The sequence below is a fragment of the Gigantopelta aegis genome, chromosome 9 (genome assembly GCF_016097555.1).
Source record: "Gigantopelta aegis isolate Gae_Host chromosome 9, Gae_host_genome, whole genome shotgun sequence".
NCBI classification, from domain to species: Eukaryota; Metazoa; Mollusca; class Gastropoda; order Neomphalida; family Peltospiridae; genus Gigantopelta; species Gigantopelta aegis.
In genome coordinates, this window is record NC_054707.1 from 25,690,695 (window position 1) to 25,705,092 (window position 14,398).

At 37.8% G+C, this 14,398-nt stretch overlaps 1 protein-coding gene across 1 annotated transcript in view; it reads right to left on the reverse strand.

The window, feature by feature from the left end:
- Window positions 1-14,398, reverse strand: part of LOC121381506 — a 32,975-nt gene that overhangs the window by 6,768 nt on the left and 11,809 nt on the right. Inside the window, exons 4-8 of the mRNA XM_041510828.1 lie at window positions 11,099-11,258; window positions 7,485-7,633; window positions 5,335-5,413; window positions 3,872-3,937; window positions 1,625-1,873 (exon numbers count right to left, since the gene is read on the reverse strand). Coding sequence (XP_041366762.1) covers window positions 1,625-1,873; window positions 3,872-3,937; window positions 5,335-5,413; window positions 7,485-7,633; window positions 11,099-11,258 — 703 coding nt within the window. The remainder of the gene's footprint in view (window positions 1-1,624; window positions 1,874-3,871; window positions 3,938-5,334; window positions 5,414-7,484; window positions 7,634-11,098; window positions 11,259-14,398) is intronic.

Genomic DNA, 14,398 nt, shown 5'->3' on the forward strand with positions numbered 1-14,398 from the left:
GCCCAGTATGTAATCATTCTAACTTTAACACTAATAGACAGTGGGTATCTACCTAATTCACCATAAATCATAAAGCTTGGTGTCGACTTATGAACACATAATATATATTTGCAGAACTTGAGGTGTAATCGTTCAATGATATCTAAATTACTGAAGCCCCATATTTCACATCTATATAATAATATAGGTTTTACAATCCTGTCGAACAGGTCTAATTGACAATCGATTGATAAATGGAACTGTCTGCATTTTTGTAATAGAAGGCTCGATTGATTAGATCTTTCTTAGCATTTGTGAATGACCCAGATTTACTCAACACAAGCCCAAAGTATTTAACTTCAGTTACGATTTCTACGTTTTTTTTATTATATGTAAATTGATTCTTTTTTGTTTTTCAGTTGCTTCTTGAAAAAAATCTAAATTTTAGTCTTGGCTGCATTACTAAGTTTCCATGTTTCACAGTATACTTGAAAACAATCTAGTTGATGTTGTAGGTCACCTGCTGTTTCAGCTAGTAGTACAGTGTCATCAGCATATAGTAACACAAATAACTTAATATATACATTAAGATCTTTCAGATCAATGAGTGTGAAACTAAATTACAGCAATCAAGAAGACTATGGATTTTAACTGTCGCCCCCAGATACAGCTTAAACCCATGGCAATTACGAGTCAACAAACACATGTATCTGATAAATATTCGTTTTTCTATACATGAAAATATGTGGACTCAGTGAGACCGAAGGGGAGACTCAAGGTGGACAGCTCTACTGTTCATTCCCTAGTGGTTCTCAGTCGCAATGTCAACTCTATCGGGAGACGTGTGTCATTCACATATGAGCTGAGACATGTTTCATGTTTCACCAACTTATGGCTTCTGTTCCTTCATTTACATTCATCAGAAAATAAGACGAAACAGGAAAAAAAATACTATGTGTTAATACTACAGTACAACTCACTATTTAGAAAACACAACCGTTTTGTGAAGTCACAGCGTGTCAAAGATTATGGTCAGTATTGTTTGGTACCACATGTTTTTCTGACAAACACGTCCGATTTCAGTTATGTTCGTTGTTCTCATCTGTTATAGCCCTCTCCGGGTCTCGTCATTGTTTCTTTTGTTAAAAGTGTATCATAACCTACATTTTTCGTAGAGCAGAGTGCACATTAAGTCAATACTTTTCTTAATGTGCAGGACGTGTTGCTTCCCTCTATTTAGCAAATTTAAAATAGCGGGGGAAGTTTTGAAGGTTGTCGTTCGAAGATTTATTTTGTCAATAATATAATTAAATGACGCAAGTACTTCAATCGGGATTTTGTGAGTATGGTATGTTATACATTTTTGGTTTGTGTGTCCATTTGTTGCACTTTTTCGGTTGAGAAACGGTTGAAACATGGTGCCACAAGTTTTGAATACCAGCTATATATAGGGTAATGTAACCATTTTCGGACATAGAAAGAACCACACTTTATATGTCCATTCGGACTAGATTTTTCCTTAGACAGTGTTATACCCATGACCAAAACTTTAGGAATATTCACCGATACCCCTCGTAAAGTGTGAGTATAACTATTACTAATTACTGTGTGTACTATTCAAATCAGTGTGACGGTTCTAGTTTACCTTGTGGTTCTGAGACTGGCTGTATTCCAGCGCAAGAGTGCCGAGCAGTCTGTGTTTGATATTCTTGTTCTTATCATCGCCTTCCGAGTCAATTTCCATCTTCTCCTGGTCGCCAGATGGCGTAAAGGTTTTCAGCAAATCAATGACCTCATCTGATAGAATGACGGTGGAGCGCCGACTACTAAGTCGGGAACCTGGTCTTGGTTTGGCTTGTTTTAATTCTAGACATCGGATCACGTCACACTTGCCCTGGAAGTAAATATTATGGAGTTGGCATGCCCACTTTCAACAGCTCGGAAGATGGTTTCGGTTGTACTATATCAAATAAATTCTCAAAGGCGACCATGTTAACGTTTGTGTTTAAAAACAAAACAACTATATGCAATATATCAGCCAAATGTTGACCCATAAATATCAGTACTACAACCCCTACCTCAAAGTATTAACTGAAGAAAATGGTACCTTTCATGACTCATTTTCGATATAACTGGATGTTTTTACAACATCTCTATATACAATTTTATTTCATCTAGCACAACTGTGTCTACTAGCCTTGTGCTTGAAACATGTATGGGTACCTGAAAACAAAGTACTCAAATTTTGTGCGGAACTAGGGTAGTTATCGACGCTACCCGTTATCTCTGAAATGAGCAGCTTCATCTCCAATTTTTTCTGATTCACTTTAAGGGTGAGGGGTGGTAGTATTTATATCCATGGTGTTTATGTCGATTGATACGTTACAGGTAGGAGTTTTAGCCACATATGTTACTAGTGTCGTCTATGGGATTTGATTTGGTAGTATATACCCTTAAACCGAATAACCGATATTGCTATTGGAAAACAGGCATTTTTTAAACGCATCAATGTTTGCGTTGCGTCAGTTCTGATTTACTTCTGATTTTAATTATATGAATTTCCGCCGTATTTTATAAACGCTTTTAGTAACCTTCTATAGTTTGTGTGGCCAGAGAACAGGTAATAATCTGTTTAGCTAATCACAATCGGAACTTTAAATCAAAAAATTTATCTCGATGCAAACATTTTATAAGTCTTCTCTGTGTTTGTACAACGTAAATTAAGGTTAACTCAGCACTAGCGTTTTAACTTACATCTTAAATCAGAAACCTACATGTATATAGTTTGCCTTTTGGCTGGTGCTATTGATTTTTCTCTTCTTCTTTTTTTCTTCTTTTCTTTTTTTTTTTTTTTTTTTTTTTTTTTTGTTAACTGAAAAGCGAAATCAGTATTTCAAATATTACGCAACAGCTTTTCTCTGATTTCTTTTTAATCTTGCTATTTACTTTCTGCGGACTTTTTAAAAATTCTTACTAGTTAGTTCATTTATTAAGAAAAAAGCTCACTGTTACGATGTATGTATGTCAGTAGCAGATAGATCATAGCTACCAACTTGTTATTGACTGAAAGCCGAGCAGATTAGATATAATTTAGACCTTTGCGACATATATCTGACTTTTAGTGCACGATACTTTTATTAATATCTTAAAACAAAGGGTGTTTCTGTGTTCACTGGTATGCTGTTATATTTAATGTCCATACAAGCGCGCGTCGAAATTCTAACGTCGGACATGTTGGTCTAATCTGGGGGGAAAATGTTTTATATTTGATCAAATACACAGACTCTCCCTACATATGTATAACTGGTTCAGACATCAAGGCAAGGAACTTGATATATATCAGATCTAAAAAGTGAATGTTTTCACCAGTACACTTAAACCTGTCATACTTAAAGTATGTATTGTGTGGTGTACGGACATTTCTGTCTGACCAGTAGGTATTGTATATACAATTAAAATTACGCAAATCAAGCTAACTATTGTATTTGCTGTTAAATCATTTTCGTTCACATTTACATCTTTCCCTCTCTGTCTCTCGTTCTATCTTTCTCTCTCGCTTTATCTCTCTCGGTCTATCTCTCTCTCGGTCTATCTCTCTCTCTCTCTCTCTCTCTCTCTCTCTCTCTCTCTCTCTCTCTCTCTCTCTCTCTTTGTTGTGCGTCATTCAGTAAAACATTTATGTCCTCTCTATCTCCTTTTCTGTCACTCTGTCTCATTACCACCCTCTTTTTCTGTCACTCATTCTTACTCATTCAATTTCTCCGTTGCACCTAAACCCGCCCATCTTCTGCATTTCTAATAAAATAATATCCATCATGATTAATGCCCGCTCATGCATCTGGCCGTGAACTGTGTTCGCCCCTTGGCGTGGTATATTGATTGATTCGCTTACCTCCACGCAGATATATATCCAATCTTCGTATTGACTGTTCGTCACGATCACTTGATTTGTGGGATACTGAAGTTAATACAGTGGATCATTAATTAAACAAATGGGCACAATGTATTAATAAATAAACCGAATGCGTCTTGAAGAACACGGTCTCATATAGATATACACAGACATTAATCTGCATGTACATAGATATTGATTTAGTCTTTAGACGTGTCTGTGACTACATGTGTGCGTGCGTACGTGTGTGCGTGTGTGTGTGCATGCGTGTGTGTGTGCATGCGTGCGTGCAATGATTTGTATCGATTCGATCACGCATAAAATATTTTATGCGTGTCTAGATTTTCAGCCGTTTATGATGAAATACTGTATTGAAACAAAAACACAAATGGAAACCCATAAAACGAGGTGTTTAAGCAATGTAAATGTGTATAGTTACACGCGTGTAAGACGTAAACAGGCTTTGTAAATGTGTGTAGTTACACGCGTGTAAGACGAAAAACAGGCTTTGTAAATGTGTGTAGTTACACGCATGTAAAACATAAACAGGCTTTGTAAATGTGTGTAGTTACACTCGTGTAAGACATAAACAGGCTTTGTAAATGTGTGTAGTTACACGCGTGTAAGACATAACCAGGCTTTGTAAATGTGTGTAGTTACACGCGTGTAAGACATAAACAGGCTTTGTAAATGTGTGTAGTTACACGCGTGTAAGACATAAACAGGCTTTGTAAATGTGTGTAGTTACACGCGTGTAAGACATAAACAGGTGTTGTAACTTCGGCCCGTAGTGTGATTCACATCCATTTAATGTTTCCCTTAATGTCGGAAAGCGGTAACCGTTTTCAATACGTATTAGAATACGTTGTAATTCGATAAAGAATACATCTGACAATATTCGACTCCTCCGGGAACATCCATATAAAGATCGTACGCAGAAACTCTGTGATGTTTTAACCCTCTCCGCCATGTACACCTTTTACATGGTCGATTATTGCCATCCCCACACATCCCATGTACGGGCGTACTACATCAATATTCCATGTTGAAAAGTGCGTCGGATACAATTAGGAGTTTGGATTCCATGTATTTTATACCTATAATTTTTAGAAATAAGTTTAAACTTAATATTGATATTTTTTGTTTCTTTTTTCATCTGAATTCAGTTGACTGGACTCCGCCCCCGTACACATAATTTCCGACCCCCGTGCCCCCACCCCAAGAACCCACCCACACCCACACACCCAGCCAGGCCTCACTTTATGGATAGCCATTTTGATCAAACTAAACGTGTTCACTGCATGAATTTAACAACGAAAGCGATTTGCTGTGAAAAACACCAATCGAAATTTGACTATAACGTGAATTATGTAATTATATATATATATATATATATGTGTGTGTGTGTGTGTGTGTGTGTGTGCGTGTGTGTGTGTGTGTGTGTGTGTGTGTGTGTGTGTTACCTCTTGGATGTATGCTTCGAGACAAAGATTTCGGAGAGCCGTGTTGGTCCACCAGCGATGAATAAATAGTTGATTTCGTCTGAAATAGTTCCAATTTGAATGGTTAATATAAAACTTAAGGTACTTTGTCCTCATGCAATACTGCAATGTAGGTTTGGGTGCAGTTTACAGTTACATACTTAAACTATTCCTTGCTGTACTGTGTGTGTTCTTGGTTGTTTTCGTGTTTAAAGAGAGGGCGGGACGTAGCCCAGTGGTAAGACGATCGCTCGATGCTCGGTCGGTGTGGGATCGATCCCCGTCGGTGGGCCCATTGGGCTATTTTTCATTCTAGCCAGTACACCACGACTGGTATATCACAGATCATGGTATGTACTACCCTGTCTGTGGGATGATACATATAAAAGATCCCTTGCTGCTAATCGAAACGAGTAGACCATGAAGTGACGACAGCGGGTTTCCTCTCTCAGTATCTGGGTAAATGAAATGTGTTGAGTGCGTCGTTAAATAAAACATTTCTGCTTCGTGTTTAAAGAAGATCAACGCAATGTCTTGGTGTGTGGTCAGTTTAATAATATTGAACTGTCACGATGTTTCACCATTCAGAAGTTAACAAGATTAAAACCATAAGCATCTATTTATTTTCCATGACATTTTAAACGTTTGGGTTAAGGGATGCAAGATGATTATTTACTCAGGAATAGCTTTGACTGGTTGTGTTAACGCCTGTTGATCTTCAAGACATTATCACGATATACAATCACTTGGCGTACGCTCTAATTTTCATAAGCATGGGGTCTTGTAGAAATATATTTTTGGATAGTCACAATTCTAACTGTTCTAATGAGCAGGTACACAAGCATTTGATCGTTTCCAGACACCACATCAGAATTTAGAGTTGTTGAGTGCTGGCTGAGTTTATAGATGATTCTACACACAAAGAATACTACGTGAGTGGCCGTTAGATACCATATATCTTACAAGTTGTTTTAAAACGTATCTAACGCGAGATAGCGAGTCAGACTACCATTTAAAAAACGAGTTGTAAGATAAATGGAATCTAACGGACAGGAATGTTGTATTCTATTTCTTACATATCCTGAAAAAAAAACCTAGTTGCAATCGCATTTTCCAACTAAAACCTATAACGGCCTTATGCTTGTACTTAAATTATGCGTCACAGACAAATCAATTTCAGGTTAACTTACTTGTCACAGAGTGATCTATTTCGATCGTGCTTTTATTCCATTGGATGTATGGCATTGGTGATCTCGTCATCACCTAGGAGCAGCCAGTCGTATGTCTTTTAATTGTTATCACACGTTTATGTGTTATTAGCATGTGCTACCGAAAATAACGAATGCTGTTCTCACCAACGGGTGTGTAAGAAACAGTTATGTCCCTCGTGAAATAAGTTTCATTGTCACTTGCTAAAGCTTCAGACAATTAAAAAATTATTTCACTCGGGACATGGGGCGAGACGTAGTCCAGTGGTAAAGTGCTCGCTTGATGCGCAGTCGGTTTGGGACCGATCCCCGTCAGTGGGCCCATTGGGCTATTTTTCGCTTCAGCCAGTGCACCACGACTGGTAAATCAAAGGCCGTGGTATGTGCTATCTTGTCAATGGGATGGTGCATATAAAAGATATCTTGCTGCTAATCGAAAAGAGTAGCCCATGAAGTGGCGACAGCGGGTTTTCTCCCTCAATATCTGTGTGGTCATTAACCATATGTCCGACGCCATATAACCGTAAATAAAATGTATTATAAGTACGTTTGACATTACTGAATGTGAAGAAACTGTTATTGCAAGTAAAAAGCTATGTTTTAGACATAAACAATATTGTAAGAGGATGTAGTAGCTTTAAGCTACATGTAGGGAAACTGAATCTTTCATATGTTTTAATTCTAAAAGTATAATGCTATTCGCTTGAGTTGGGGTTTTGTGTGACTTGTGTTCTAGTTTTTTATTCTGTTTGTTTGTTTGTTTTGTTTGTTTGTGTGTTTGTTGTTGTTGTTTGGGGAGAATTTTCTTTGCTACTGTTGTTGCTGCTGCTGAGGGTTTTGTGTCTTTTCTTTTATTTCTTGTCTGGTCATAATTATGTTTGTAACATTATTTTGCGCTAGACAGTTACTAACGTTTACTTTCACCTTAATATTTCCTCTTTCTCTTCAAGCTCTCGCTCGAATATTTTCGGACAGACTTTGGAGAAGACGGTTTTGTTGACCACCAGCAGTTCGCAGCTCTCCCGGACGGCGATCGTCGCTGTTCTTTTGATATCCTTGAGAAGTGCCAGCTCCTGTCAATACACACGACTCATTACTCGCCAACTCCTGTCAATACACACGACTCATTACTCGCCAACTCCTGTCGCTTTATTAATTTAAAACTCCCACAACTGCGATGAAAACAGAAGTAACGTCAAAGAGAATATTGCTTCCCGTTTCTCAGAATCTGAAAAGTGGAACTAAACAAGGTTGCCTTAGTCCAAATTAATTCCCACTGGTCACCAAGTCAACAATTTCCAGTATGATTAATATAACTATAGTCCGTCCCACGGGGAACGCCTCTTTCATACTATGGAATTTACTACAAGTTATTTATTTCTAAGCCGATTGTTTTTTAAATTGCACACAAAAATAGTATATTTTTGTTCTTTCCAAAACACCTTTACTTACCGGGTATCGTTTTACGTCAAACGAAACTGAAATTATTTACAAACCAAATATGTTTGCAGGACTATAGATTTATTCATTCACCGTTGCAAAGAAGGTGTCATTCCGTGTTACAGGTGGGGGGTTTTCAGTGAAAATGAGAAATGGCATTCAATAAATTTTAAGAATGTTTATACATGTAAGCATATTTTATTTTAACAAGAAGCAGTATTCGTACGCGTTCTGGTTAACATTCAAGCGTCTTCGAGTGACAACTGTCTACTTAAACCTCAAAAGATAGTTTATTAAAATCACTGCAATTTAATGAATTAATTTAACTTTATTTCACACTATCAAACATTGTTGTTTGCTAGTCCAGGACAAGAGAATTTAAATGTTCACAAAACTTTATATGTCGTTTTGAGATACATACCTGTTCTGTTTCACATCAAATGTAATTGGGGCTTATATAAACACACGACGAGCAAAAACAATACATTTGCTAAAATTGTGAAAGTTTAACCATTGAACAGTTGTTACTATTTAAATCTGTTTATCTATATACTCCTACTCCTATTACTACTTAGCACTATCTACTACAAAATGTATGCCTACTAATTCTACCACAACTAGTTATTGATGGTGAATGCATATATTGGTTAAGAAAACTACCACATAATGAATAATATTATTTTAAGTCTTGGATTTGCAAGACTCTTCACAAAACATGTCTGCTATCGTCTGTCTCCATCAGCTCGGTTCCAAAACAACAGATGATAGGCTGTGCTACGCTATGGTACATAGCCAGTCCTTTAGTTCCATAAGTAAAATTAAAGTTTATTTTGATTAACAACACGACTAGAGCACATTGATTAACTGATCATCGGCTATTGGATGTCAAACATTTGGCCATCAGAGGAAACCCGCTACATTTTTCCTAATGCATCAAGGGATCTTTTATATGCAATTTCCCACAGACAGGAAAGCACATGCCACAGCCTTTGACCAGTTGTGGTGCACTCGTTGGAACGAGAAACAACCAATCAGTTGAATGGATCCACCCAGGTGGTTCGATCCTGTGACGCACGTATCTCAAGCGAGAACTCAACCGACTGAGCTACATTCCGCCCCTCCCATGTCAAGGTAACCCGTATAAAAATCTTCGATTTGGTTAGCTATTTTGGCTAGTATGTGACAAGTAGCAAGTGGAGGGTTTCCCTACAAAATGAGTTAAGTGTGTAGTGTCCACTATCTCATCTTGAGACGAAACCCTTGAACAAAACAAAATGTCGGACTTAATGTCATAAATAACTTGAAACGTTCATTAAAACGTATGCCAATGAAGACTTGTATTCAGGAACTAAGAGTGAAGGAAATGGTATTTTTCGTGCTGGGAACTCGAGCGCAGCGTGATGAAAAAAAAGCTGTACTTTCATTTCGGCTGTAAATTGAACAAGCCGATCAAAGCAAACTAACATCAGCTATGGAACATTCATTTAGTGATTTGAAATCGTATATGCCTCCGATAGAGATAATTGTGAGAGAGTTATACTGATGATATCCGTAATACGCAGTGGTAGACATTTCGACCTACACATTAATTATCATATAAATCTGCTTCTCTGCCTTGTATTTTAATTTACTTCTAACTGTGGAGTGGGTTGCATAGAAAGTACTTAGGCTAACCAGTCAGTGTATAATGTAGTATTCATATTTAGCAATAGCATCTAAATACAGTCAGTCTCTCTCTATCTCGCTCTCTCTCTCTCTCTCTCTCTCTCTCTCTCTCTCTCTCTCTCTCTCTCTCTCTCTCTCTCTCTTGTGCGTCATTAAGTAAAACATTTCTGTCCCCTCTATCTCTATTTCTGTCACTCTGTCTCATTACCACCCTCTTTTTCTCTCACTCATTCTTACTATGTGTCTCCAAGCAAACCTCATTAATCCACCACTTCTACAAAACAAGCAACAGAGGCTAACGGAAATGTATCTTACAACTTAGCACTGGTGAAGCAATGCTACTGTTAATCAAACAACAAAAACAAATGGAGGGAAAACAAAATAAAACAAACAGCGGCTAGTCAAGGGCGGATCGTATTTGATAACAGATTATTGCATAAGTTGAATAAGGTGACAAACGTATATGCATTGTTTATGATGACAGCGTGTTAAAAATAATATGTATAAAAACATAAATGACTTTCAGCATGGCTGTACACAGAAAGCACATTTCATCCAGTGTTCTGTGGTGGTGGTTTATATCGAACTATCAAGTACTTTCAACCAGTGTTCTGTGGTGGTGGTTTATATCGAAGTATCAAGTACTTTCAGCGTGTCTGTACACACAAAGCACATTTCAACCAGTGTTCTTTAATGGTGGTTTATATCGAACTATCAAGCACTTTCAACCAGTGTTCTGTTGTGGTGGTTTATATCGAAGTATCAAGTAATTTCAACCAGTGTTCTGTTGTGGTGGTTTATATCGAAGTATCAAGTACTTTCAACCAGTGTTCTGTTGTGGTAGTTTATATCGAACTATCAAGTAATTTCAACCAGTGTTCTGTTGTGATGGTTTATATCGAAGTATCAAGTACTTTCAACCAGTGTTCTGTGGTGGTGGTGGTTTATATCGAAGTATCAAGTACTTTCAACCAGTGTTCTGTTGTGGTGGTTTATATCGAAATATCAAGTACTTTCAACCAGTGTTCTGTTGTGGTGGTTTATATCGAAGTATCAAGTACTTTCGTATTTGTGAAAAAGTGCATATAAAAGACCCATTACTAAATAGTAAAAGCGATCTATGTGGTGGAGTAGGGTTTCTTCTAATTCCCAACACTAGGTTGTTATGTGCACCTATGTTTTACATATAATGCCTGACGATTATACAATGTGAAGTAAACATTCCTTTCCTTTCTTTCATGTGCCATGTAATATTTATTTTACGCTTTATTTTTGTCCAATATCAGAAATCTTGAAGAAATCACCGCACCGTCTGCAGTGTAGAAAATTGTACGACTGAGGTTCCACAAGTAAACGTAGAAGATATATTTTATGATCCGCCCCCGTCCATCTAGTCCACTAAAAGCGGCTCGGGAGTCTAATGAACTAGTCACCCCAAACGAGTCTCCTCTAGAAAGCACGGCTTCCGTCTTGGTGAAGCGTTCTCCGGAAGATGTGACGTCATTCACGTTAACAAACACAGAGCCAGAATACACCAAGTAGAAGTTCTGTCCTATATGTCCTTGACGCAAGATAACCCGGCCCTCCGTAACCCTAAATAGGACAGTTTAAATCATTTATTTTCATCTGTGCGTTTCTGCCGTGAACACAGCGCGAAACATGGTCGAAAGTTTGTTGACGCATTAAAATGGGTCATATCTTAAATAATAATAATAATAACAACAACAACAACAACATTCTGAGAGTACTGCTAAAGCAATACGTGTCCCCTACCGGGCCTAAACACATTTTTGGATCTCTTAAGTTCAAGGACCATAACTCTAAAACTATATATAAAATTCACCCCTCCTGCCCCGGAACCACTCACTGGCTATATCAGAGACTGCATGCGTGGTCGGCGTACCTGAACCATTAAGGATATGGGCATGTTAATAGAGTTCCCAGTCCCAGTATATAAAAATCATCATCTCAATACCGTCAGGCATTGCAAAAAAATAAAAAATCAGAAAAGCAAATTTGCATATCTCCCAAGTCCAAGCGTCATAGCTCTGTCAAAAAATGGGTAAATTGCCATGAAAATCAACTTGATCAGTAAGAGTACATGATAAAGCTATATATATACACAATTTCAGATCAATATCTTGAGGTTGAAACCTATAGTCACTTCCGGTTGGACCGAAAGGGGGCTAATAACCATGAACAAATGAAACATTAGTTACATTTAAGAAATATATATATACGAGTATATAAATATAAATATATATATATATATATATATGGTCTAACGGTCACCTGTATAAAACGGCCACCTGTCCTTAACGGCACCATAATTCCCGCCCAATGCATTTCCTTCTTTATTTTACCTGTATGTAACGGACACCTGTTAACTGCTATAATGGCCACAAAATTACAATGACCACTATTTTTTTTCCAATATTAGCAGTTGGACTTGCCATAACGGATACGTCACAATATAAAGTTATTGTTCAACTTAAGTTGAAATAAAACAGATGCATGCTCCAGTAGGTCATTTAATTTACAATGCGACTTGTTATTGGTTGAAGTAAGGCATGTGTTGAGCTTACGTATATATTCGACTTTTCAACTCTGACAAGTAGTGTATTCCAAGGTGTGTGATTGCTGCTAGTCAGACAAGCAGTTCCGACAATCTGCCACCAGGTTTGTTCAGCCATTACACATCGGCAAACTGACACTTTTTCAATGTATAATTATTTCTTATCTATCATAGATAACATAATGCAGTGAAAAGCAATTAAAGATAAATGACTTTTTCAAAAAGTGTGTAATAGAATGAGTTTCGACAAAAGTTTAAATAACATTTTTATGTAGTAAAAATTAAGTTTTTCTCTTTGTTTTCTTTTTTTTATATATATTTTTTTTTTTGACGTATGTTGATATTTGTGCATTCCAGTTTTATATTGGGTTTTTTATAGTAAATTGTTTTATAATATGCGTTTTCCATTACCTGTATATAACAGTCACCTGTCCATAACGGCCACTTTTGCCAGATCCCTTGAGTGACTGTATACACACACACACACACACACACACACACACACACACACACATACACACACACACACACACACACACACACATAGTTTTCATACCAGTCAAACTTGAGTTAATTTCAAATGACACAAAATACGTAATAAACGAAACATCGAGACAGATGTATTCGGTCTAACGTTCAATAATGAAATTAGTTTAAAAGACAAATGCCCTCTCAAGCGTTTAAGCCGATGCAGAGGATGTACTCTAACACTAAATTATTAGGCGTCATTATTAATAAAAACTAATATTTCTTCACATTATTAGTCTAGAGGCGGCGGGACGTAGCCCAGTGGTAAAGCGTTTGCTTGATGCGCGGTCGATGTGGGATCGATCCCCGTCAGCTGGCCCATTGGGCTATTTCTCGTTCCAGCCAGTGCACCACGACTGGTATATCAAAGGCCGTGGTATGTGCTATCCTGTCTGTGGGATGATGCATATAAAAGGTTCCTTGCTGTTAATGGAAAACATTTAGCGGATTTCCTCTCAAAATTACAAAATGTTTGACATCCAGTAGACGATGATTAATAATTCAATGTGTTCTAGTAGTGTCGTTAACCATAACAAATTTCTTATTAGTCTAGATCTAGATTAGACTGACACCGGACACGTGTCAGCGACCTTGTCTATCGGCTTGGAGATGTAAACTGAATTAGCTTTGAGAGCGCCTCTGCACTTCCATTAAGACTTGGTTCAGATTCAGCGTAAAGCTGACTGATGTCACTGACACAATCTGTGATGAGCACCACAGCTCTGGCTCTGGTGTGGTTCCCATCTGTGTCTGTCCTGCCTCAAGTGGACAGGATCTGGCTGGGGCACGTGAGGTCGTATGGTCGATCACGGCTAGGAGATTTGTTTTATTTCCCGTTTCATCCAGTCCTCGAAAACTTGTTTATCTATGACAGAGTACCGTTAAAATACCACTTCCTTTTGACCGAAAGAGTAACCAAGCGATGCCCTTGCCCTCCTCCTCCAATGAAAAATTAAAGTTTGTTTTGTTTAACGACACCACTAGAGCATATTCATTTATTAATCATCGACTATTGTATGTGAAACATTTGGTTATTTTGACATATGGTCTTAGAGAGGAAACCCGTTACATTTTTCCAAATAGGTCAGGACACAGGCATCGAAATAAGTCGAAAACGGTCGTTCAGGTTACCGGGAGGTTATCACATGTTAGAAAAGTCTAGAACGGTGTTTCGTTCTCGACAAAAATTTCAACGAACTGTAGTTTCGTTTCCGAACGTAAACCAGGCAATGCATTCAGGACTTCTGCGTTTCATTATCTCGTCAGGAATTGCATCGATGTTCGCGCGCAAGTCACTACGCGTTTAAGCAGCGTCCACTAGATGAATTTATGTCCGCGTTTTGTTTTCTCGTACAAAATTGCACCGATGTTCGTGCGCACTTGTGCAATTGCAGAGCAATTTTGGCAATCCGCGTTTAAGCAGCGTCCACTAGATAAATTTACTTCCGGATTTCGTTTCTCGTACCGATGTTCGCGCGCACCGTTACAATTTCAGAACGACCGCGTAGTAGTAACAGGAATTCAATTCTAACTTTCATATAGTTGTGGAAACCTATAGGTTACCAGACTATATTTTGTGGTAACCTGTAAATGGGTTACCAGACACAATGCTTATTTCGATGCCTGAGGA